Raw genomic sequence first — 26,165 nt, forward strand, 5'->3', positions numbered from 1 at the left:
GCAGTGCTCTTTTTTTTTATTTTGGAGGTGGGTGGGTTAATGTATATATTATTTTTTGTTGTAGTGGGTTGGGTTTTGGGGGTTTTTTTTGTTTTTTTTGGGTGGGGGGGAGCCTGGGTTTTTGGGGGGGGTTTGTGAAACAGTATTTTAAATCCAAAAGGGTGTTTCCTTCTGAGATTAGAAACTGAGCTGGTGTGAAGGAAAAAAGAAAGATAATCACCAGACTAATCAGATAAACGCACGGTTCTGGTTCAGTTGGTAGTTACAGCAAAGCATAATTGTTTGTTTCCAGGGATCTCTAATTCACAAGAACATTGTAGCAATACAGTTTGAATGGGATCATTTGCTTACATAAAATAACCATGTGATCTTCTGGACTGCATCCCTTATGCACCCTCTCTTTAGGTTGGGGCGGGCAATGATTTCAGGCAGAGAGCCGCTTACTGAGTTTTGGCAAGCCATTGGGGGCCACATGACAGGCAGCCAGAGGCAGATAAATATTAATTTTCTAAATATTTTTAGGGGCCCCATGGGCTGGGTAGAATGACCCGGTGGACCGGATCTGGCCCGCAGGCTGCATTTTGCCCACCCCTGCTTTAGGTCATGTGTAAAACTTAGGTTTTAAGGTCTCTGGGGCAAAGACCCTGTTTTCACTGAAGCACCAAATACTTTCAGCTCTATAAAATAATTGTGTTACAGGATGAACAAAGCAACTACTTGCAGTTTCCCTTGTGCTGGTCTAGAGTTCTTGGTTCCTTAACACTGTGGAAGTGCAAGCTTTTTTTTCTTCAGCTTTTAGCTCCTTCCCACTAGCCCTTCTGTGGTTAATGTCTTGTAGACACCTCTGGCCAATGTCATGTTAACATTCAGAAGTACTGCCCATGTGAGACTTGAAGATAATGAAAAGAAAAGCTGTTAGAAAAAAGCAGAACAGAAACTAGAATTCCAGTAAACAGTCTGTTAAAAATATCTCAACACATGTCCAAGCCTACGACTGAAAATAGGAGAGAAATTCAGAATTCTAAAAGATTAGATTAAAATGTGATATCTGGGTTTCAACAAAGTTAAGGACAGGATGTTTCATTCAACATCATGATCAAGAATAACATTTTGTACTTATGCTAAGCTATCACTGTTCCAACCCCAAATGTTCAAGAATGTGAATTGGTCCCTAAGAATAATGAGCGTGTCTTTAAAACAAGATTATTTCTTCCCCTAAGATTTGGGATGCTTGCATAATTGCATCCCTCCAGGAGTGGGTGCTTTAAGATGAATGCCAAATTTGAGGCTTATGAGAAGTTCACATGAGTTACAAACAGCAAAGAAGTGAAAGTACTCTGTTATTTATCATGCAATATAATTATTATTTTTACCTAATAGCCTATTAGACCTAGAAAGAAATAATTAAAAAAGAACAAGGGAAAAGAGGTAGATCATTTTGGAGGTAGCCAAGGTAATAGGTATCAGGAAATCAGGTTTCTGTTGACTATTTATTATTTAATATCCAAGATATATGAGGCACTTCTCAAACAGATGGGGCGACAAGGTAAGGGAGGGGGAGAAAGAGATTTCTGAACACAGAAATAGTAGTTAGGTGCCCTATTCCCATTGAAAATTAATGAGAGTTGAGTGGCTGACTGCCATTTGTGCATTTGAAAATCCCTGCCCTCTCTCTCCTACCAGTACTAATTCTCCACGGCACCTTGGGAAAGTTGCAGAACCTTCTTTTGTGGTTCAAATTCCCTGCCTGTAAAATGGGGATAATGCAAACCTCGCAGGGCAGTGCTAGGAACTAGGATTGTTCCCAGTTAAGCTTAGAGATGCCTGTGTAGAAGACACTAATGCAATATGAGCAGTCACTACATTATACTTCTATCCCAGACATCTCCAGTATACCTTCTTTTCATGGGCAACACTTACTCTCATGGGCGGATCTAGAATTTTGCAAAGGGGGTGCAGGTGCCTCATCACCTATGAAACCATGCCCATTTTTCTCCAGTTAAAAATAAACTAGAAGCTTTACTGGTATGCTAGGGGGTTAGGGCTGGATTTTTCAGTTTAAGGTTGAAGCAAAAACAAATATAATGTCATGGCAAAGTGAGTTAAAAACAACCAGCAGAGCTGTGGAATAGGAGCTTCGTGACCAGGAGCAGTGAACAGGCAGCAGCATGGCAGGACAAAGGTTAGCCAGATTGGTGGAACATCCTTTCCTCTCCTGGTTTTGGGTCCTTATGACAAGGTATTTAGCAGAATTTGCAGTTCCGTTGGAATCGGACAGGGCCGCACTGGGAGCGCTTCTGCCCTGGCCTTGAACTTGCAACCTGTGCCTGCTGAAACACCAAGACCATTCAAAGGAAGAGAGGGACCTAACACTCCTGGAATGAAGAGTTTAGAAGGGATTTTTAAAAAATTATTATTAAAAATATTTGTGCTCCAGGCCAAATTAGCCAAATCGGTTCCAAATCACGTGGATGGAGCAGGGATCATGCTCTTCACTGCTGCCTGATTAGACACTGCTGCTGCCACTGTTGGCTTTAAACTTGGCTTTTGTTTTTTGTTTTTAAAGAAATGTTTAGTGCTCCAGGCCAAATCAAAGTCCGAATCCATGAGTCAGTCCTGAACCGTAAGTGGCCCTACAACCGGCAAACATCCTCCACCCCACCGGGGGCTCCAGATATTTATTTCCAAAGTCTTTTCGCCGGCATCCCGCGTGCAGGCCCAAGCCTGGAGACCTGGGGTTTGGAGGCCCCCGAGCTTCGCCTGCCCGCAGCCATGTGGCCGCAGGAGCAAGGCAGGGAGCAGCCGCCTGTTTCCATAAAGCGGGCTTAAGCCCCAGCACCTCGGCGGGTACAAAAGCGCGCCAGAGGAAGAGTTATCCCGGGCAAAACTGCCCTCGTGCACCCAGAGACGCGGCGCCAGGTAAGTCAGCTGGGCGCAGGAGGAGCCCCAGGGCCTGCACCCCACACCTCTCCCGGGGCACTTCCTCCCCTGCGCGGTAGCACGGGCTAGTCGGCACTTGTTCGCCGGGTCACGCTCCGGCGTGTATTTACTGTGCACCACTTGGCCTGTGGCGCGGGGCGTACACCCGCGGGCCCGGCCTTCCCGGCTCCATGGTGATGACACGGAGACGAGGGTGACGTCCCGCGCGCCGGGCCTATCGGGGCAGGTGCTGGTGCTCCCCCTTCCGCCGCGGCGGGCATGGCAGCGGCCCGGCCCCCGGCTGCCCCCGCCCCCGCCCCCGCCTCCTCCCGCGCCGCGGTGCCGCGGGCGCCGGCTCGCAGCGAGCGGAGCCGCCGGGTTCATGCCGGGCGCGCGGAGCAGCAGCCCGGCCTGGGATGGGCGCTGGAGCCGGGCGGGGCAGGTCAGTGCCGGGCCCGGGGGGTGGGCCGCCTCTGCAGCCGCCTCCCGCCGCGGGGGCCCGTGCGGGGGGCAGGGCCCAGGTGCTGTCCCTTGCGGCCCTCGGGGAAAGGGGGGGCCGACCCTGCCTGGGCAAGGCACGCGAGGATGGAGGGGACGGCCCTGAGCAGGCTCGGCTTCTCCGGCCGCCACGTCCTGGTGGGCCCCGAGACTTGGACGGCGGTTGCACGCCTCCGAGTTCAAAATTCCCAAATGACAGCCTTCGCTGGTGTGCGCCGCGCGGGTTTGAAAGCCAGGTGGGTCCAGCGCAGTCACCTAACGTGACCCACCGCCTAACACAGCGGGCAGGATTTCACCCTGGAATCCATGCGTGGAGTCCAGTAACTTGTGGCTGGGATAAAGCATCCTTTTATTTTTTTCCGAAAGACATCCAGCCTCCAAAGGCTTGTGGTGTTGAAGGACCCATCCCGCTCCTTTGTCAATTGTTTCTGGAGTTAATTACCCTCAGCGTTAACAAACTGCTTGGTTTCCAAGTCTGATCTGGGTAGGATTCAGCATCCAGCCGTTAGACCTCGGTATGCCGCTGCTAGGGTAAGGAGCCTGCTGATGTCCCAAAGTCTCCAAGGTGGAGAAGTTTCCAAGTAAACAGTTAAGGGGTCTAGGTGGTTCTTTGCTGAAAACCTTTCATCACTCATTGTTACTCCATTTGATTTGCACAATTCTGCCAGCTTTATTTTGCCATCCAACCAAAATGCACATTTTGGGGCAATGTCTTCCTGTACTGCAAGGGTCAAGCGAACAGTTAATATTTCTATTGCAGGAGCACCAAAAGCCCCAGTCTCGGCTGGAGTATAACTGAGGGTAACAGGACCTCAGTCTTAACTTGGGCTTTTGGTGCTCCTGCGATACGAATATTGACTGTTACCTTGATTGTTGCAACTATTTCTGCAAATATAATATTCAAGTTATATAATCCCATCTTATTCAGGGAACCCATTTTCAATATAGGAAATAAAACATTTTTTTTCCCTCTTAAATGTCTCTGAAAAAAATTATCCCAGCATGAGACATGTTGTGGAGATTTTTCTCTTTTTAGGAGGGTGGTGGTGAGGGGAGGGACAGGCTTGTGGGGGTTTCAAAAACTGGGTTTATAATAGAGCGGGGTTTATAATGCTTGCCGTGCAATTGGTACCTCACACGTCCTATGGAAAATTATTCCCTGCCTAATAGATTCTTCCTAATATTTGGTCCAGTTGTCCTCAGGTTCTTGCCTGTTATCTCCTGTCATGCCCCCTTGTTGCGTGCTGATTTCTTTCCTTCTGTGCTAAAGTTGTTCTTGCATGAGTAGATGGTCCCATCCCTTTGCCATGATGAGTTAGTTAAATATTTTAATCTCTCCCCATCTTAGTCCCTTCAAACCGTGCGATTGCTCTTGTAGCCTTATGATTACCATGCCGTTTTTTAGTTCTTCCATAGATACGTGATGCTTGTTTGGTGTATTCTGACTTAAATGTAATGGTACAGTTGCTAGTACTGATTATATGGCCCCGAGGCTATACTGCCTTCTAGTTTGTCCAGTACTCAATACCTTAATGATGGCATTGTATGGATGATGCATCGGGATTATGCTGCAGGATGCAACAGTTCTTGTAATAAATCTTGTTAATTTGGATGTCCTTTCGTTCCTCAGGCAAGTCTGTCCTTTTAACAAGTCTGTTTTTCATGGAGTGTGGCAATTCGATTCAGTTAACATTAGGATGTGGGTATTTCTTCTAGAGGTCTAAGCTCTACCTCTGTACGCTTGTCCACCCTTTTTCTGTGCTCCCCAGCCACTGTGTGGCAGTGACATTTCTTCTAGCCAGGAAAGACAGGATGAGAAACTCACCTTTTGCTCTCAGATTTCTATTCTGTAGCACCGGATGGGAGGAAGGAGGAAAGGGTCTTCCCCTGTTGAGATTTTAGCTTATTCTTCCTTGTACTTGAAGGTTAACAACTTAACGCTTGACAGGTTTGCTTCAGCATTAAGCATCACCCCAGGATTTTTATTTACTTACTTTTTGTGGCTGGCTGGCTCAGCCCAGCTACCTTGTTTGATACCAGCTTGTGCTGCCAAGTGTGGTTGTTCATGGCAGCACACGCTGCCTATTGTGTTCTTAGCCTTGGAGTTTGAAGTGTGTATTTTGGCAAGGCATGAAGAAGTCTTTTCAGAACTGTAGTATGTGAAAGTCCCTTGACGTGTGTTTGTTTGGTGTAGGCACTGAAAGTAGAGAAAGCTGGACAGTGCAGGACATTGCTAGACATAAGTGGCTTTTTTTTCACTAGTGAGATGTGTTGGGTTTCTGGCTTTGCCAATGGCCCGTACAGGGATTGAAAGATTTCTTTCAGAAATGTCCTCTCTCCAATGAAAATTTTCATTCGTCACCAGCTCCTCCCACAGTTTAGCCTGAGCCCAGTTTAGCTGTAATAACACCCAGTGCTTTGGTTGGGCTTTTCACCCAGGCCTCCTAAAGCACTGCAAATATTCGAGAAGCAGCATCCCTTTGAAGGAGATGGAGAATCTCTGTTTTATATATAGAAGACCTAGAGCGCCGGGATGGTGCCCAAGGCCACACCTGGGAGGTGTCAGGGGTGGGGTAGAAGCCAAGAGTCCTGACTTCATAAGCCCCTGCTTTAACCCCCAGACTATGCTTTTTTCTGTTGGACATGATATTTCAGGAGAGCAATTATTTCATTGTGAGCACATCAGTTAAACTGCAGCCACCAAAATCCTTCTGTCCAGGGTAAGCTCCTAGACCTGTCCAGACAACTTGCTTATTCTTCTTCGCTGTTGTACTGGCTGCTTTAGTGTGCCCAGACTGTTTCCTCTTCTCTGCCGTCTAAGTCAGAGGTTGGCAACACATGGCCTGTAGGCTGGATCTGGCCCGCAGAGCCACTGGATGTGGTCTGTAGAGCCTGAGGCTTGGCCTGTGCCTGCATCCATGGCAGGGCTAAGCAGCAAAGAGCTGCACCAAGGCTGGGCAACTTCCAGTGGTACCCTTGCTGCCACTGCTGCTTCCTCCTCAGCTCCCTAGCCTCCCGCTGGCAGTGATGCAGGCACAGCTTCTAGCTGATGGGGAGCTGCCTTGGGACCAGGCAGCTGGAAGCTGCATCCATGCTGTTGCTGGCCCCCTATTCCCCCAAGCTGTGCTGCAAACGTGGGAGCAGCATGTCTCAGCTTCCAGCTGCCTGGCCCTGGCAGTTTCCACCAGCTACAAGCTGTGCTTGCACCCCAGCTGGAAAGTGAGGGGCTGGGAGAAGCAGCAGATGCAAGGGAAAGCCCCCTGCCACTGACATGTCATGGAAGCCACCAGGCCCACGTTGGCCTCAGAGCCGGGTTGTTCCGATCCATGGGTTGAAAAGGTTGCTGCCACTCCTCTAAGCCATTGATGGTGTTTCTAGTAAATGCAACCAGCAAGCTTGCAGGATCTGCTCTTTTACCTGCACTTATCTATTAGTGCCAATGATAATGGATCACTTTTGGATCACTTTGCTAGCCACCTTAATGGTACCACAGTGTGTTTTTTCCATGCATAAGGACATCTCCATGCATAAAGACTTCATTCCTATCTCTTCCCATGTTCGTGGTCCCTCCCCCTGCATTAGCCATACACGCAAATAAGGTTAGCTCCAGCCCAGATTACATTAACAGAGTTCTGCTTCCCGTTTCTTTTCCCTGCGAGTCTCTAATGGGTGTGTTTACAGGGGTGGTGTGAGCATTGCATACTCTGGAGAAAGGAGTCCCTGTTTGAAAGAAGGAGGAATGAAGCCAAAGGATACTGGGCGGAAATGGGGCCTGATCTTATAGTCCTTTCATAGATAAAACTGCCGTTGGCTTCAGAGGAGCTAGATCAGCATGACTGAGATATCAGTTGATGCAGCTTCAACTGAAAACATCTACGATCGCTGCATTGATGGTTTGTCATGGATATTTGGCACTGGGGGACACTGAGCACACACAATGCTGGAAGGCATTGGCTCTTGGGGAAGCAAAAGAAGGCAGCGCTGTCTGGCGTTTAAAAGATAACGCTGTCGGGATGCTGAGATCTTTGGCCTTGCTCTGTTGGGCAGATCGCTTGAACATCTCTGTCTCTGTTTAATAGCTTGTGTATGACAATCCATTCATGGAGTAGAGGAGTAAAGGTGATTAATCAAGTGCTTGGAGAGCTTCAAAGACACCATGGAACAGCGGAGCTAAAATGAATAGGTTGTAGTGCTGCATGGCAGACTGTAAATAGCCAATATGTAAATGTAGGCTGAAATATGTGGTATAACAGTAGTCAAAAGTAAGATTTCCCAAAAGGTGGCCAAGTGCAATGAAATAAATTAGGAAACTGTAATGGAGGTTTCGGGATACTAACCTTGCACTAATTAATGGCTTGATTTCAATGAGAGTTTGGTGTCTAAATGCCTTTCAGGCTCTGCCCTAACTTTGGATAAGAAGATTGCAAGGCTGTTTATCTTATGGGCATGACCCCCTGTCTGCTTCTGCCCTGCTCTACCAGAGAGGGCACTAAGGACCCTAGGAGAGGAGTGCCTTACTGTGGCTACTCTAAGTTATGCTGCCTCCCAAATAAGTTTTCAGGAGCCAGAAGGAGGCAGAGCCAGCCTTTCAGCACAGCTCCTCTGGACCCAAGGCTCTAGGCCTCTGTATTCTACAGAGACCTTAAAAAGGCGGCAAAGGGTAAGAAATGCTTCATTCTATTTTTCCCCGCCAAAGACAATTCCACTTTTGAAAACAGGAATATTTACCCCCCATGAGACTGAATGATATAGCGGGGCTACTTGGGGATCTTTAATGGGGAAGTGAAGTGGTCTGTTCTACATCTGAACTTGGCCAGGCCTGGCCTTGACAGAGGAGCTGCTGCCCGATGGATATAAGGCAGGAGCCTGCATTTAGTGTGCTCAGTCAGATTTGTAATGGATCAAGGGGTTCCACCCTACCTTGCTGGCCAACCTGAATGAGTCCTAAAGTCTGGTCTCTTTTCTTGTCCGAGTGTGGGGCCCACTTCAGTACAGGGAGATGCGCTTCTTGGGGTAATGCGGGGGAAGTTTGCAGTGCTGAATGCTGATTGCTTGTTTCTAGGGCTGCATTTCTGGCAGCCGTGCCCAGCATGAAATCCCCTTTCAATTAGCAAATTACTAGGTCATCTGGCCGTGGAGGACTCAAAGCGTCAACTAACTCATGTAGCTGCAGAGGCCTGATCTTGTAATAAGCTCCTTGTGTGTAAGCCCCCAACTAATTTCATTGGGGCTCCCAGCTGAAGGGATGTCATGGGTCTGTCCATGCAGAACACATGGTAGGACTTGAGGCCAAACTAAGAAGTCCACTCTTCGTCAGTCAGAGAAGGGGGATAGCTCTGTCTGCACTGCGTGGTTGCTGAAATGGGCCATCGAGCCTTCGGTTAGCCTCAAACTCGAGCGTGCTGATTCCTACGTTGGCTGTCTTCCCAGGCTGTGGAGGAACGGCCCGTGGTCCTGAGGCGCCCTGAGACAATCGTCTATCTTTTATGGGGAATTGTGGAATGGTTTTGAAGGACCGTCAGCTCTCGGTGCACAGCAAATGGGGTTCTGCTTTATTACACGATTCTCACCCCCTGCAGCTAGGACGGTTTAACACCTTTCCAAAGCCAGATCACAGGGCACTCTATAGATAGTATGGTTTAAAACTCAGGTGGAGCCTATATGGGCTGAGCAGGGAGGAGGTTCCACATGTGTCTATGGAGAAGAAAAGCTCCTTTGATCTCCTCCTCGAACCTGGTTCCTGCCTGAATTGAAAGTTGTTTCCTGTTGCCTCGTGTTGTACACGCATCACCTTGCGAGCTCTGTGTGGCTCGGTTCCTGTAGACTTGAAAAGTATTTTTGCAGTCCGGGGGTTGAGCAGTCAATGTTGCAGTTGATTTTGTAGGCGTCAGAGCCTCTGTGTTGGCTTGATACAGCAGCAGCATCTTAGAGGCCTGTATAGCACCCAGCAGCATGTGATCTCTCTTTTTTGTTCACAGACATTGCATGTTGTAAACACTGAAGTTGTGGTTGATAAACCTTGTAGGAGGAGATGGTGGGTGTGTGGTTTTTCTTTTTTTTCCCCCTCTGGTATAAACTGCCTGAGTTCTTAAGTAGTGACTTGGGTAGCCTGAGCATCTGAATCTGATGGTCTGCATAAAAAACAAGCTTTGTGTGCAATTCCACACTCCGCCAAGGCATATATCAAATTTGGTACGTGGCTGTTTCCATTATAACCTATATGTGGAGCAGGACCTCAGATAAGGTTATTTTGTGAATGTTGTCACAATATACCTGTTCACAGACTAGCCACCAGTACGCTTTGGCTCCAGCTGGGTACTCTCTACTTCTTGCCTGTGCTTAGGTGTGTTCTTATGGGGCCATCGTTCATGCCAGGTGTCATGATAGAGAAAGCAGAGTGGTTTTAACTTTTCCATGCGTTTGCAGGGCAAAAGCCTGCCACCTTGTGTTAAAATTGCAAACTGCCCTGCCATCCTTGTGATTTCATCTCGTGGTAGTGGCCACCAGGAAAGAACAGGTTCTCTTTCCCTAATAACCACAAGACCCAGGTGTTTGAAGATAGGATCAGAGGCTGATGATGTTTCCAGCAAGAAAGTCATTAGTGCCAAGGCTGGAGGCTTGGGAGACCTGTCTCCTCGGTAGGAAGTACGCTGAAATGAAATCACTTAATTTACGGAGAAATTAACCAGCAGCTGTCAGCTCTTCCCCGTTTGTGTTGAGCCCTGGGCAAGTTTTGAGCCAGCAGGTGGGGAAGAAAAGTCAGTCTGCTTCGTTTTGTTGCTTTCCTAATTCGAATATTCACCAGGGTGGCAGTTTCCGTGGAAAGCAAGTTTAAAGAGTGCCATCGCCACAGGGTGGAAATTAAACCAAACTCATTACTCAATGCAACTCAGTTTGTGCTAAGCATGTTATAAAACGTTGCTGTCGTTTGACTGCCTGATGCTGTAAGAGAGGCTGCTTTATGCAGCGCTATTCATTTCTCTTCCTCTGTTGCCCCTGGGGGGATCCAGGGCTCTGACATGCCTCCATAGTTCAAGAACTTGTTGCTTTTCAGGCCTCACGAGATATCTTTGCTGGCATAAGAGGATGTGGTCGTAGCCAGTAACCGTCTTGTAGAGAGGCTAGCAAGGACCTGACTGTCTCCTGATGTGGATGGGGTCTCCCACTTGCTGTTCATAGTCCCTCCCCAGGTTTCCCTGTTAGCCCTGGTTGTGGTGCTCATCAAGCAGGCTTGCTCCCCATCAGATGAGAGTAGCTTCCAATTTCTGTTTTTCTTGGGGTAGATAAGGATGGGGATGGTTCTGACCTTAGGGTAGTAGGAGCCCTGCCTCATCTCAGGAAGTGAGTGACACATTTTGAGCAAAACATATTTTCCTCCTCCTCGTTTTCACACACCCAGTGGTACTTGCAGTGTTCAGAAAGGAGCAGCTGGTAGCAACTGGGTCCCAGCACCCCTTCCACATGGCAGCTACTGCTTCACGCCGTGTGGAAAAGCACAGCAGAGCCCTTGAGATGCAGTCTCCAAGATGGCCTTTTTCAATCATCACGTGTGCAGCGAAAGGGCACTGCTGTGCTGTCTCCAGGTTAGACCTCGTGTACAGACTGGCAAGGAGGAAGGTTTCTCCCCAGAGGGAGTGAGCAAGTATCTGAGACTGCTTCTGCTTTGGCGGCATGTTGTGACGGAGGGCGTGTAGCCTATGTTTTGCTTTCTGTGCTGCTAGGTCATGTCTAGGGCCTGTACAAATGCTCTTAACCTGGTGAGAAATGGCTTAGTGGCTAGGACACTACCTCTGCACTCTAGAAACCTGGGTTTCAATCCCTCCTTTGCCCCGGATTTTTTTTGGAGCCCTGGACAAGTCACTGATTCTCTCGGGCTTTGTTCAAGTTCATTCGTAACTTGAAGATAATACCCCATGCCGTGAGGAAGCGCTAAGTATGTTGATGATCACGAGGCACTGAGATGCTGTGGTCATGGTGGCTAAATACCTGCCATAAGCAGTAGATTGGGACCTTGGGGGATACCCTGTGTTGGGCAGAGGGTGGGGTCCTTGCCCAAGGCCCCTGCCCATGTTCTGCTGCTGAAGGGGTGTAGGTGATGTGCTTTTGGGTGCTGCATGGTGTTGCTGTGAGCCTGGCCAGAATATAAACCAACTCTTTTCAAACTCAACTAATAGTGAATGGCTGTGGGGTGTTATGGGGAAGGGCAAGAGTTGGGAGCTGGGGAGGGAGAGCAGTGAGTTCAGGGGGGACCTGGGGATGGGGTGAATATTTAAGGTTCTGGTTTCAAACTGGAGGAGGGGAAGACTAATACACTGAGGGAAAATGCACTTTGCACTGCATCGAAAGCCTGGGTGCTGTCTGGGCTCATTCTGATCTGTGCATGTTTTAAGATCTCTCTTACCGCCATTGTGTCTGAGCACTGCTTTGTCACAACCTAAGAGCAGCATCACACACCTGCAGCCTGAATCCCAGAGCAGTCCCTTCCAGGATGCTGCATCTGGTATTAAATCCCAGCTGAGGAAGGTGGCTGCTGGTCCATCTCTGGTGAGTGCTGGCATCCCCTTGGTCCAATGCTGCTTTCTTTTGACTTTGGAGGAATGGTACCTTGGGAGTTTGCTGATCTCATCAATAGTGACTAGACAGATGGGCAGGATTCCTGCGGGCCAGTCAAACACTGAAGCTCTGCCCTCTGCTTCTTCCCACCCTCCTTCTAAAAGCACATGAGTGGCTTGTGGTCTTTGCTTCCGGTCCCTGTGTGATGCAGCATGTGCAGTAAGGAAGCAGGAGTGATAAAACATGGCTCACATTTCTGGGAATCCTTGTTCCACCACTGCTGGGGAAATGGTCTGCTCCAAGGGGCTGGCAGATAAGATGCGTGTTTCTTTTGTCGTGCTTATTCATAAGTCTGGCTCCCGGGTGGCTTGACAGGGCTCTGTGTGCGGGGGCGGCGGGGGAGTCTGCCAAGCCTTGGCAGCCTGGGACCCTGTTGCTTTTTCTTGTGGACAAAAAGCGGGGGGTGGAGGGGATTTGCTGCTCCAAACTCATCCTGTCTCAGGCTACTGCAAAATCCTTTGTTAATTAGTAAACTGAGCAAAATTGGCACCAGTTCTGTGGGATGGGAGGGTGAAGAAGTGCGGCTCTTGTGTTGCTTCGGGCATGTGCAAGGCTGAAGTTAAAGCTGATGAAAGGACTGACAGAAGCTAAAGGCCTCAGATTTACCCAAAACACCTTCACGCTGCACCATCGCCCTGCCTTGCTCCTGTCCTGGAAGAAGCTCGGTCCCTGGGATTCATTCAAGCTTTGATTTCTCTGCTGAAGCTGTCAGCAAGGGGCTTTGTTAGGGCCACCTCTGCTGTGGTATGGGTTCCTGTCCATTAGGGAATAGACTGAGCCATACAGATACATTTGCTAAATTTTTCTAAATTTTATTTTTATAAAAGAGCAGAGGAGGTCCTCTCCACACAGGCAAGTGGCTGGGATGGTTTTGCTGGCTCTGCTTTCCTCCTGGGCTCAGTGATCTTCTGACCATGACCCAGCAGAGAAAGTGAGTCAGAGCTGTGTCCTCTTGTGGATATTTCCTGCTGGAGAAATGGGTGAAAATGGTGGAGTTTGCCTGCCTGGTGTGGGGTTCTGGTCAGGGCCGAGCGGTTCTCCTGCATGAGTTTGCTGGCTTCAGCATCCAGGTGACACTCGGGGTCTGGTAACACCTAGACGCTCCCTGTCTCGCTGTTCTGAACCCTGGGAACTCCAGCAAGGAGGAGGAAAGCAGAGCCACCAAAACCATCCCAGCCACGTGCCTGTGTGGAGAGGACCTCGTCTGCTCTTTTATAAAAATAAAATTTAGAAAATTTCAAGTTGAAAAAGGCAGTTTGAAGCAGCGCCTTCTATGACTTCTCCTGCATCCCGGCAGTGGGCTCTGGAAGACAGGCGTGGAGGGTGAGGAGGTGCAGCCTGCAGGGGCAGGGGCTCCTGTGGTCTGTTTGCTTCTCTGCTGTCCCCTTTGCTGGGTGGATAAGTCACACTGCCTCTGTGCATCAGCCCTCCCCCCTGTCAAATGGGGGCAGTGGTTCTTCAGTGAAGCTCAGCCACGTGGTGGAAAGTCCAGTGGGAGTGTAAAGTAGTATTAAATAACTAAGGAAAAGCTTTGAAATATAAGTGCGGCCCCTTCCTTACATCCCTGAGTAAGGATGGCCTGATGGTTTAAGGCACCGGATTGGGGCCAGGAAGCTCCAGCCTCCCTGCTTAAAAAGGAGGTAATGATTTTTTCCACTTGGCCCATAGGCTTGTCAGGGCGTGTGCTGTGTTTGTACAGTGCCCAGCCCTGATGTTGCTTGGAGCCGGTGGGAGTTCCTGTGGCACAATTAATAACGGTTTCCCCCCTCCCTTTCTTGCAGGTGGTAGCTAAGAAGTGAGCAGGATGCCCCCAGGCATCTACTGCCCCGTGGAATTCTGGTCCAAGGAGGAAAACCAAAACATCCAGGTGGATTTTCTGCTGCCCACGGGCATTTACCTGAGCCTCCCTGTGTCGTGCAATGCCAGCTTGGGCACCATCAAGGAGGTACTGGTCCTTTTCTGCAAGGGTTATCTAGGTCGGGAGCCCCTCGTGGCCAGCATTCAGCTTTCCAAAGGGCGTGTTCACAAATAGGCAGAGCCTTTTTATTTTTTCCACCCAATGTTTGGGAAAGGAGCTGGAGTCACAGCCCCGTGTGTCCACAGAGCAGGTGGCAATGTGGCTTCTCCAGCCTCACCTCCGACCCGGAGGGACCCTTCTCTCAGACATGATCTCTACAGCCCATTAAACCCTCACCTTGCTGCTGTGCCTGCCAGCCAGTAGCGTCACGAGGATGATGCCAGTTGTGATGTGGGCATCACATCACTAGGTATATGAGGTTGCTGACCCATTTCACATCAGCAACTCAACCGTGCTCGGATGGTAACTGGGTTTTGAGTAAGTATGTGCTGTCAGGGCCATGTTTTGAATCAGAAGCCCAACATGAGAAGACTGCCTAGCCCTAGTCCATCCACTTGGACTGCCAGCCCCCCCATCTACTCCCCACCCCTACCCCGTCCAAACCTTTCATTTTGGGCACAAATGGAAGCAAAAGCTGTCAGCCCCAGGTAGCTGCATACAAATGCAGACTTACATCAAAGTGCTCTGGAGTTGGACTTGGCTATCTTTTGTGTAGCAGAAACCAGGTCCTGGTGATGGATAACTTTTAATAGCACAAAGATAGGGATTTTTGTGTTTCATGTGAGGAATTAAATGCTGGAAAGAAAGAGAGCTTAAAAAAAATGAAATCACCTTTTCATTCTTCTAAGCACAAAAAGGGAGTAGAACTGGTTCATGTTGCAGTTGCAGCCTGGCCCAGATGACTCACCGAGCACAAGAGACAGACGTATGGAGCCAGACTTATTCAAAGTTCTTTTTCTGCCACAGTTTTCAGGCCAAAATATTGCAGGCACAGCTGGGGATGTCCTTTTGTAGTTAAGCTACCAGCTGCATGTTTGCAGTTGAGTAGTTCAATAAATGATATGTACAGGGATGCAAAGCTGGTCCTGTGAGGAGGCAACTGGGCTGGAGTGCGAGAGGCCTGAGGCACTGGTTCAATTACAGGCTCAATTCCTGGCTCACTTGCAGGCTTCCCATGTGGCCCAGAAGAATCCCTCAATCTCCCATTCATCTCTCCTGAGTAATACTTGCCTATCTAAACGGGCTTTGACAAAGCTGTTTTGAGGAATTTAGATATTGTGAAGCCAGAGGGTCATTTAAATATGCAGACAGAGAGATGCCTGGCATCAGAAAGTGTGGGCACAAAAAGGGCAGCCAGGTTAAAGTCAGGCTGAAAATTAGGTCTTTGCAACTGATTCCATGAGACCAGAGACCTCAGAAGATAAACCAGGTCAGCAATAGTTGCTGCTATCCGCGTTGCCTCATATATGGCCCAGCCTGTGCTCAGAGACCTCGTGAACAGTGCCCCACGGTGGGTGTGTCTACACATACATTAATGTGCTTTAGTTAATGTGCATTAAACCTAGTACCTCACTTCTGTACTCATGCAGGGAGCCTGCTCTGACACATTGGAATTGCAGCACTTCAGAGCAAACAGGAGATTAATCGAGTCTGCTGGAGCATGGAAATTAGTATGCTTCAGCAGCTTCCAATATCATGTGTATTAGCGTCCCTGCACTGAAAAATGGCAGCAGGGCGCATATTAAACTAAAGCTTGTTTGATGATTTTTAGTTCAAAATCCCCTGTTGCCGTTCTTCAGTGCAGGGATGCTAATACACGTGACACTCCAGGCACATTGAATTAGCGTGACTTTCGGAGCTGTGTTAATTAAAGCGCTGCCCACCCCATGCCTCCTGGAGCATGTGTATAAATGTCCTTCATTGTGAAGTACTAGGTAAATGAGCATTAGCCTGTCTTAATGCGCATTAAGTAAAGAACTTTTTTTTTTTTTTAGTGATGCTTAATGTGTGTTAGCCTATTTTAATGTTCATTAACTAAATATCACTTTTTTTTTTTTTTTTAGTGAGGCTTTTATGCACATTAAAATAAACTAACATTCATTAAAGTGCATGTGTAGATGCACCACTGTAGTGCACTGCAGCACTACCCAAGGGTGTCAGTGCAGATGTGGAGTCCAGAACTTCTCGGGATGCTGCCTCTGAGGGTAGGGACTTGCAGCATGCTGCCTCTGAGGGTAGGGACTGTGGTACAGCAGGACTCCAGTTAATGGCTGCTCCTGCCAGCGGAATGGCTTGTCTTCCTGGGGAGGCCATGGATATAGGACAGGCAATGAACGGAGGGGCTGGGAGGGGTGCGGTGGTTCAGCCAGTGTGCCAGTGGCCTCACCTGGCTGTTGGTTTGTTCCAGGTGGTCTGGCAGCATGCGCAGTATGAACCATTATATCACATGCTCAATGATCCCGAGGCCTATGTCTTCACCTGCATCAATCAGACAGCTGAGCAGCAGGAGCTGGAGGATGAGCAGCGGCGTCTCTGTGACATTCAGCCCTTCCTGCCTGTCCTGCGGCTCGTGGCACGAGAAGGTGACCGGGTCAAGAAGCTGATTAATTCCCAGATCAGCTTGCTCATTGGCAAAGGTCAGTCCCATCCTTTTGCCTCGCCAGTCCTTGCACTGGGGGCAGAAGCGTCTAGGAGCACAGTCCCTAGAGGAGCTCACTTACTCTCAACCCTAGCAGCAGTCCACATAGAGGAGCACTGTGTGCATCGGCTGGGGAAGGGGCAGTCTCTCCTCTCATCCCAGTCTCCCAGCTGGAGTGTCTAGGTCAGACTGGTGTAAGCCTGCAGCCAGGAGACACTGATGCTGTGAGCGTTTCTATTGTGTATGAAGTGGTGTTTCCAAAGAATCAGAGAGAGGCAGGGCTGGAAGTCTCCAGAGGTCACATCTAGTTCAACTCCCTGCCTGAGGCAGGATCACCCCTATCCAAACCACACTATACAATCCATAGTCTTTGTAAAACTGCTGCCAACCCTGTTGCAATATGAGACATAACACCCTAACCTGCCACAGGTAAAGGAGTGGGACCATGGCAGCCAATGTCCTGCTTCTGTTTAGGGCTGTTAGTATACATTCAAAAGATCCCAGGTAAGAGGCAATGAACCTTGCTACAGAGGAAGGCAAAAAACCCCACAGTCCATACCAGAGTGACCAAAAGTCCTTCCTGACCCCAAATATAGTGATCAGTCTGACCCTGAGTGGAGGGTCTGATCTCCCCATGCAGCTGATTGTTAGAGACTGGGTGTCCTTACACGCGTCTGTTCTCTGACCACACTGCTCAGGTTTGCACGAGTTTGACTCTGTGCCGGACCCAGAGGTGAGCGACTTCCGTACCAAAATGCGCCAGTTCTGCGAGGAGAGGGCAGCGAAGCGGCAGCAGCTGAGCTGGATGGCCTGGATGGAGTACAGCTTTCCCCTGCAGCTAGAGCCCTTGTCCAAAGGCCTCGGGACCAGCCCTCTGCACGTCCCCCACAAGAACATCTTTGTCAACGTCATGTTTGAGTCTGGCGGGGTAAAGCCTTGACCTCCTTGTCTGTGCTTTTGCTCTCAATTCTGGCTCCTAATCCAGGAACCAAAACATGGGAAAAGGTGCTGGGGTAGAGGCAGGCAGTAACCCTGTGTGTTCGGGAGCCGTTTTGACTGCTTGGGTTACCATCCATGGGGGTAGCTGGGAAGGAGTCTGTATGAGCTGATAACTAACAGGTGGTGATGGAGCCACGCCCTTCCCAGATCAGCTTTGCCCATGCCCCACAAGCCAACGTCCCCTGTGTATGTGTGTTTGCAAAATTTGTAGCTGCTGGAACAGATTGAAAGAGGTGGATGCTCTCATGATCTAAATACGCTGCTTCCAGGTGTTAGTCTGTGTCCCCCAGGGCACCTGGTAACCTCTTGCTCCCACCTGCTGCTCTCTGTTAACTCTGATCTTTTCAAGTTGTGCCTGGACATGACATGGTGCTGCCTGCTCAGCCTGGATGCAGCCAGCCAGAATGCTTAGCACCTGCCCATCAGTCAGGCCTGTTTAGCAGCCTTATTCCCCCTTGCAGCAGATGGCCACAGGAGGTTTGAAATAACTTGTCCAAGGACCCAGGGATGGAGGTGGCAGCTCCTGGTACAGGGCTTGGGAAGATCCTAGCTCCCAGGCCTGTGCTTGTCACATGAGATGGCTGCTCCAGTCTGCTTTGGCCTGCAGCCATGCTCTGCTCTTCTGACTTTCTCTGCATTTCTGGGTCTATCCCTGGTATTTTACTCTTTCCTCTGCATCTTGGGGTCCTTGACTCCTGTCGCTGCTGTTTCCTGTGCTGGACTGAGCCCTTGCTGAGCCTGTATCTGAGTGTCCATGTTGCTTTCTTGGGACTGCAGGAGAGCTTCACCTTCCAGATCTCCCCCAGGGAATACCCCAGCACATTAATGAGCTACGCCATCAAGAAGCAGGCTACCGTTTTCCGCCACCAGACTGTGGAGAGCCCAGAGGACTATACCCTACAGGTGAATGGAAAATGTGAATACCTCTATGGGAACTACCCTCTGTACCAGTTCCAGGTGAGTCCCATGCCCTTGTCTGCTGCTGGGCTCTTTCCCAAAGGCCCTTTGTCCCCTGGGATGGAACAGTAGGATGCTCCTGCTCTTGCTTCACCTCCACAACCCCTCTGGATGTGCTGGCAGTGTCCTCTATTGGGATGTGGCCTGCCACAGTATTAGTCTTTTGTGGGGAGAGAGCTCTGCCTCTAAGCTGGCAACATGGAGCAGTACCCCCACTGCTGAAGAAGTCACATGTAGCATCCTCCAGTGTGTGCCCTTTGCTTTGATGATTGGCTTCTCTGCTGTCTGGAACATTAGGCTTTCCCAGCAGCTTTCCATTATGTCAGGGAAGCCTTCAGGTGCCTGAGCCATGCACTCTTGGAGCTTTGCTTAAGTCTCCAGGGTTCATTGTGTCAGACACGTCTCCCAGGAAAGAGGCAGGTTTATAGAGGAATTGTCAGAAATAACTAACTTTGGGGGCTGCAGGGTCATGTTCACACTACCTTCTCCTCACTCCCTGCTTGAGCCAGGGCTGCTTCCCCCCAGCACTGCCCACTCCACATCCCCTTGGCTTCCAGGCTGTTTCTGTTCTGCACAGATTATTCTGTTCTCTCTGCTCCTTCTTCCACCAGTACATCCGCAGCTGCCTGCACCAGGGCCTGATGCCCCACCTGACGATGGTGCACTACTCCACCATCATTGCCATGCGAGATGAGCAGACCAACTGCATCACCCATCCCCCAAAGATGGGTGCCAAGCCTCCCCCGCTGCCCAAGAAAAAGGTAGAGGCACTTGACATCCTTCTTCCCCACAGTCCTGTCCCCTAGCATGCCCTTTTGTCCTTTCCCTCTTTTTCCCACAGCGGTGCTGAGTGAGATGCTAGTGTCATCTGCCTAGCGAGCAGGGTGGACAGCTTTCCCCACATCTGTAGCAACACTGAGAACTTCCTCAATTACTGCACGAGGTGGTACTGCAAGTCATGTTTCATTCAGGCATCAAAGAAACCTGTAATGGGGAAGGCCCCTGGTTTCCAAAGGCATGAGGGCACAGGACCGGGAGCCTGGAGCATCTCAGTTCTCATCCCAGCTCCGAGCCTGTGTCTCAGTTTGGGTTTGGACAAATAATTTACTTTTGCTGAGCCAAATTTAGCCCTGGCATGAGCAGGAACTGTGCCCCCTGGCCGATGTGTGGCCTAGTAGATAGACCACTAAGCTGGGACCCAAGAAAGATGCAGTCTATTCCTGACTCTGCCACTGAGCAGCCAGGTGACTCTGGGCAAATCATGTAGTCTCTCTGGGCCTTGGTACGTTATGGGAAAATACAGATCTGAAATGCCTGGAAGAAGACTAAATACTATCTCTACAGTGAGAGAGGCATCCACTCCCTGGGCAATCTGTATGTGTAGTATAAATGTTGTACCCCCACAAGCACCCAGTGCAAGGGGAATAACTCAGTGGAGGGCTGGGAGGATGCGCTACTGCTATGTTACAGGACCCCTGCTTGCCTCCTTGTAGGCTGGTCTTCCTTCCAGTTCATTTTCTGACTTAGGCTCTGTTATTTCCCCTCTCTCTAGCCAAACAGTGGGTCTCTGTGGTCCCTTGAGCAGCCCTTTTATATTGATCTGGTGCAAGGCAGTAAGGTCAACGCTGATGAGAGGATGAAGGTATGTGCAGGCTGGGTTTGTGGGGGGTTTTGTTTATTGCATGTGTTAAAGCCGGGATCCAAAACCTGAGGTCACATGTTCTCACCACATTGGCCTTCATTCAGCCCTGGGGTTGCCTCTAAAATGCTGCACAACAGGAAGGGGGAGGGAAGTCGCTAGCTAACAGCTCCCTGAGCAAGCAGCACATTCTTAGAAACCCCTGCTGCAGGTTTCTGAGTAGTGAGCTCAGCCGCTTGGCCTGTGGTGACCTTGCTTGGCGCAGATGCGGAAATACTGGAGACCAGCAAGAGCAGAGGAAGAGAAAGGGGGCTGTACTAGAGAAGAGGGTGGAGGGTGAGGAGGTGAGCCTGGAAGCAAGGGTCTGGAGGGGAATGGAAAAAGGATGGGCTCTGGGAGGTGAATGGTTTGTCCATAACATGGGGCAAGCAAGCGACAAGAAGATGGAGAATGCACTGGCTGTGCCATATGTGGACATTCCTATCTGTTGGGGCGCTGGTCTTGTTACCGGGTGGTGGAGGACTGAGATTCATAGGTGACAGCAAGAGGGTTAAACCCTTTGGCGCAGCTTCCAGTGTGGGTAGGGAACCTGGACTGGTGGCAATTTCTAGAGCCTGGGTTAACACCGACCAGGAGGGAGGCAGCACCATCCCTGTACTGTGATGGGCATGGGTAGAGGCTTGCAGAGATCTTGCAGGTTGCAGAAACATATCTTTGTATTTTACGGGTGGATGTGCTATGGGACTTGTGCTGGAGCCAGGCTGGTTCCACCTTCTACCCGCCTCAACACACACTATTAATTTGCGTCCATCATAGCCTATCCCCTGCCAAGTTCTTGATGATTGGCCTCGCTGTGGTGTGTGGCCCAGTTCCTTTCCTGGACCCGTCCTGTCTCTCAGTGGTTAAGGTGTGGTAAATTGTCTCTGCCCACTGGGCTTCCTGATGTAGCCCAGCACCAAAGGAACTGAGACCATGTTGACTGACATACCGGGGACTTCCAGAGCTTCGTGTATCTCTAGCTTGAGAGAGATGGTCTCACCTGCTGGGGCTGCAGCAGATTTGTCTCCTCTGTGAACAGCGCAGAGTGGAGTCCATGATGCACACTTACTGGTGGGATCAAGGAAGCGATGCCTCTGTGATGAGTGCACTGAGAAGTTAAGGGTCTTGATCAAGGTCTGAGGGTGCATCAGTAGCAAGGGCTGGGGTGGCATGGACACTAGGGTGCACGGTTGACAGTTGGCCAGAGGTCATAAGTTTGAGGCCATAGCAGAAGTGCTTACAGCGCAGTCTGTCAGATTCCAGCAAATTGGTGAATTCTGGTAAATGCTTTGTCCCAAGGACATGAAGAAGGAAAGGAAAGTGGCAAGAAATGGGAGTGGAGCCCAGGAGTGCTTGTTTTCTCTCCCAGGCCCATTCTAATCACCCCCTGTCAGATGAGGTCAGCACTGACCCCTGTGCGCTCTTCTCTCTCGTTCTCAGCTGGTGGTGCAGGCCGGCCTCTTCCATGGCAATGAGATGCTCTGCAAGATGGTGTCGAGCTCTGAGGTGAACGTGTGTTCAGAGCCAGTGTGGAAGCAGCGGCTGGACTTCGATATTAACATCTGCGACCTGCCGCGCATGGCCCGGCTCTGCTTCGCCCTCTACTCTGTCATCGAGAAGGCCAAGAAGGCACGTTCCACCAAGAAGAAGTCCAAGAAGGCGGTGAGTGTGGGCTGGCACTGGGCCCGTCTCATCAGGGCAGAGAAAAAAAGCTGCCCTAAGCGAAAGGCTCAGGGCTCTTGCCTTTCAAAGAGGAAAAAGCTTCAGCCAGTATGCAAAGAGCTTCCAGTATGAGGGGCTGTTGTAATGTAACTTCTGCAGGAGATGGGGTGTTTTGCCCTCCCTGCACCAGTCAGGGTGAATTTAGAAAGTAGGTGTGAATTCACCTGCAAAGAAAGAGGAGTGATTTGCACTCATTTCCCCTTCTCAGCCTTCCAGGGTTTGCCAGAGCTTAAAACTTGTCACATGGTGCCTCTTCTCTGCAACAGTGAAGGGGTTTTGTGCAAACCCTGGGCAGAGGGAAGATAAGAGGGACATCATGTTTTGTCAAATATGTCCCAAAGGAGAAGACTGCTCAAGGCTATTGTGCCATATGGGACCAAGCACTAGTCAGCTGGTGCCCAAGAACACAATACTTCCAGTAAAAATTAATATCCTTGAGCATCATCTGTGAATCCTTGGTGTCCCTTCCCTGGTGCTGATTATTCAGTAAATATAATCCCCTCAGGGTGTGGCATTTGAAGGATTTCTTCATGGTCACAGAGAAACAAAAAACCTGTTTTTTTTCTTGTGTGATTGCTTAGATTCCATTTTTAAAAAAAAATGAAAGAAAAGTTTTTCAGCTCCCCCAAAACCACTGCCGTTGTGCAGAAGCTGAGAACAGCTGAAGGGGAGGATACACTGGCCACATTTACCAAGGTGACGAAAACCAGGGGAAGGACCGAGGCTGTTGGATGATAAGATCTGCAGGCTCCTCCGTTCCACTGGTGGGACTGGGATGTTTGTGCAGAGCAATATTGGCTTTGATGGAAGTCCATAGGAGCAGAGCTCCGCGCCAGTGGAGTTTCCTCTAGGCCACAGGTGTGCGGGGTAGGTTACGGGCTGGAGATTGGAGACTCTTGTGTGTCAAAGCAGGGACCACGTTTTTATGTCGGTGAACAATGCCTGACATGGGTCTCCTGCCTCTAACTGAATCCTTTAGAGACCATTGTGCAATTAATGATACTCATGAATCCTTTGAATGTTGAGTGTTTGTGGTCACTCAGGAGTGGCATTCACCTCCACGGCAATTAGACAACAGAACCAGCCTGTTTGGCTGACTTTGAGACCATCTCGCCATGTGCCTGTCTTGTTGATATGGAAAGCAGGAAAGGCTGATTTCCACCGTAAGATCTATAGTGTTGGCTTGAGCTGAGCTTTGCACAGTTTGCTTACCTGTGTGTTTTCAGGCTGAGATTTTTAAAGACATCTAAGGAAGTTAAGTACTCAAAATTCATTGAAAAGTCGGTGTGAATTAGATGTCCAGTTTCCTTACGCTTCTTTGTAAGCCCCAGCCTTATGTCCTGAGGCTTTGCACAGTTCCTCACTGGCTTCTTGCGAGTTGATAGTTCATCTCAGTGCAGTTGTGAAGCTACAGTATTACATGAACTACCTGGATAGCTCTGACTGCACTGTCTGGAAGCAGAAATATGGTTCTGGGTTATTTGCTACTCAGAAGCATTGATCATGCACACTTACAGGAATGAGTGATATGGTTAGTGCCCCTCTGGTTTGTTTCATTGCCTCTGAATCATGTGAAAAGTATTTTTGTCCTTACTTAGAAGATGTTGAGTCATCATCATTTTCTGGCCCTTCTCCACTGGATACCTTGCTTTGCTGTTTTGCAGCCTCCACACTGTTTTAGTTTGATAGGAAGGGTTTTGTCATTGTGTTAGCTTCCAGACTCTGATGAGGAGCCAATCGCAGCAAATGGGATCATGCTGAAAATACCTAAGAGTCCAATTAGGTCAGTGGTGTGGGCTGGGTCTTGCAAGAAGTCGGTTCAGAAGTGATTCATGTGTGGTGTGCTAGGAAAAGAGCAGATGTGCCTATCTCCCCCGCAAATGAAATCCCTGTCCATGTCTTCCAGGGAAGCCTTAATGTTTTCTTCAGAACATCACGGTGGAAGGACAGTAAAGGTCTTTTTGTGGCTCCTTTCAAATCTGATCCATGTGTGTGTGCGCGTGCGCTCACTCAAGTGGTCAGTCCTGACCATACTGATAACTGCATCTCCTAGATCTCTGCCCCCTCTCACTGTCTTGGGAAGTCAGCTTGCTTTCTGACTGACCAGGCCAAATGCTACAGTAGTGCTGGTGCTGCTGGAACCGTGATGCTGGGCAAACGATGTTGCTGAAAAACTGAATGAGCAAAATCATGTCATTAGTGTAACTGCAGTAGGGGAGGATGGTCTTGTGTGTTAGGTTGTATTATTTCTGCCTGCTCCATTTATAAATTTTTTTTTTTCCTCTGTGGAAGAAAAGCTCTTTTTGTTATACTAAAGCTACGAACAGCGTACTTACTAAATAATAAAATTTTCCCCATTAATCTGACATACCTGACTGTATCTTCAGATCCAGGTTTCTGAGTCCATTATGGCTGGACTGTTTCCCATACTAGCATAGCTTATCAGGAGGTCTGGAAATACATAAAGTACTTAGGTTGCCACCAAGGATTTACATTTTAGTGAGGGATCCAGGGTTGAGAGGTCTTCCTGGAAATCTAGAGGTTCTCCAAGCATGCTTATTATCAAGCATTGAAGTACCAGGCATGTGGTGATGCTTTGGTTTTGATAGTGCTATGTAGCATCAGGGTCGGTGTTCTGTGGATGACTGTCTGGTTTTAGCTATACCGAACCAATACTTCAGGCAATGCTAGGAGGAGACATGCTTCTGGATGATAACTCTCTCTGAAGTCCCTGCTGCTTGTGAGCTGCATCTCCTGGGACTTTTCTCACAGATAGGAATGCCAATCCTTTTTGCCTGGTCAACTTCCAACTTCATGAACTACATTCTGCCTCCCTCCCTTCCTCCCAGTGTAGTTTGTTAGGCACAGTGCTCTTCATGTGAAGTGCTTTCTGCTGGTCCCACCCCAGAAACAGTTGCACTCCAGTGATGGGTGAAGTGATGTCTATATTTTCTAGAAATGGAAGTTTACCAGGTCATGGTGGTTCCTAACGGGAGCACGGGGGAGATCATAGGGCTCTAATTTTTTGATATTTTATGGTGCCTGTGTTTGTACTTCCTTGCTAACCCTCCTCCCTCCAGCAGCTGGCTCCTGGAAGAATTGCGTCTTGACCAACCTTGTGTTCCTTCTGCAGGACTGCCCAATAGCTTGGGTGAATGTCATGCTTTTTGACTACAAGGACCAGCTAAAAGCAGGAGAGTGCTGTCTGCACATGTGGTCATCGTTCCCAGGTACGTCACGAACTGGAGCTTTCTGTTGTTCAGGCAGGCTGGAAGTACAAGGAGAGACAACAGCCTGCCTTGTGTGTTAGGGTCCAGAGGATGGTAGGAAGGGCAGCAGAAGTACAGAGCTATTTCAGTTTAATATCTGTCTACTGGAGGTGTGGCTCTGTTATTAGGTATTGATATCGCAGTGCCACATAGAGGCCCCATCAAGATTCAGCTCAGAGCTATATGCTTCTGGTAGGATACAGCCAATGTCCCAGAGAGCTCACAGTTGAAGCATATAGGACAGGTCAAAGATGGAGTGGGAAATGAGACGCATGCGAATGAAGTGATGTGCCCAAGGCCGGAGAATAGGTCACTGGCAGAGCTAGAATTAGAACCATGCTGCTTCTCCTGCTGCCCCCTTCACTACACAGGGGAATCCAGCTTCATGATGTCTGCCTGTCTTCCTTTTCAGATGAGAAAGGGGAGCTGTTGAATCCCATGGGCACAGTCCAGAGCAACCCAAACACAGAGAGTGCAGCAGCCTTGGTTATCTGCTTTCCCAATGTCTTGGTCCATCCGGTGCACTACCCATCTTACGAACAGGTACGTGGCCCTCGAGTTGGTGCAGCAGATTCACTGCACCAGGGTGCAGCGAGCCTGGGGCTACCTCCAGCCTGGTGCATTTGGCATGGCAGGGGGAAAATGGGCTGTGTTCCTCTTCCTGGAAGGAGTTTGGCTTCCACAGGCTGGCTGGCTAGTTTCATGCTTGGGAAATGCAAAGACTTCAATTCAGATCCCTTCCTCTGCCTCTCTTACAGCAGGCAGGACAAGCAGGGTCTCAGGCTGACCTGTATCAGGCGACTGGCTCTGCTTCACCAACCTAGACACGTCTTGTTCCTCTTGTGCCTGTTAGTAAGAGTGGCGACTAGGGCTCTGGCCTGGTAGTCTAAGGACTTGGGCATCTGCCTTTCCCAGTGGAGATGTGGGTTCTGAGCTGCTTGTTGCTGGGGCTTGGGCATTTGCACTGCAAGTGGGAATCCTGGGTTCTGATCTGGCAGCTGCTGGGATCTCTGC

The 26,165-nt window shown here is 49.4% G+C and overlaps 1 protein-coding gene across 5 annotated transcripts in view; it reads left to right on the forward strand.

Annotated features, from left to right (window-relative positions):
* PIK3CD (phosphatidylinositol-4,5-bisphosphate 3-kinase catalytic subunit delta) overlaps nucleotides 1-26,165 on the forward strand; it is a 73,478-nt gene that overhangs the window by 33,085 nt on the left and 14,228 nt on the right. For 2 of the 5 annotated variants that reach the window (XM_090024654.1, XM_090024655.1), the window contains exons 3-11: nucleotides 13,812-13,975; nucleotides 16,296-16,524; nucleotides 17,225-17,454; nucleotides 18,303-18,482; nucleotides 19,094-19,243; nucleotides 20,035-20,124; nucleotides 21,601-21,822; nucleotides 25,016-25,112; nucleotides 25,564-25,694. In XM_090024654.1, the coding sequence (XP_089880780.1) occupies nucleotides 13,835-13,975; nucleotides 16,296-16,524; nucleotides 17,225-17,454; nucleotides 18,303-18,482; nucleotides 19,094-19,243; nucleotides 20,035-20,124; nucleotides 21,601-21,822; nucleotides 25,016-25,112; nucleotides 25,564-25,694 (1,470 nt within the window). In that variant the 5' untranslated portion in view covers nucleotides 13,812-13,834. Of the gene's footprint in view, nucleotides 1-2,727; nucleotides 2,920-3,180; nucleotides 3,362-13,811; nucleotides 13,976-16,295; nucleotides 16,525-17,224; nucleotides 17,455-18,302; nucleotides 18,483-19,093; nucleotides 19,244-20,034; nucleotides 20,125-21,600; nucleotides 21,823-25,015; nucleotides 25,113-25,563; nucleotides 25,695-26,165 lie in introns of those variants that run through there. The other 3 variants (XM_090024656.1, XM_090024657.1, XM_090024653.1) reach the window with 3 other exon arrangements.

This window comes from Crocodylus siamensis, chromosome 12 (genome assembly GCF_052110815.1).
Source record: "Crocodylus siamensis isolate JL-2025a chromosome 12, ASM5211081v1, whole genome shotgun sequence".
Classification (NCBI taxonomy): domain Eukaryota; kingdom Metazoa; phylum Chordata; order Crocodylia; family Crocodylidae; genus Crocodylus; species Crocodylus siamensis.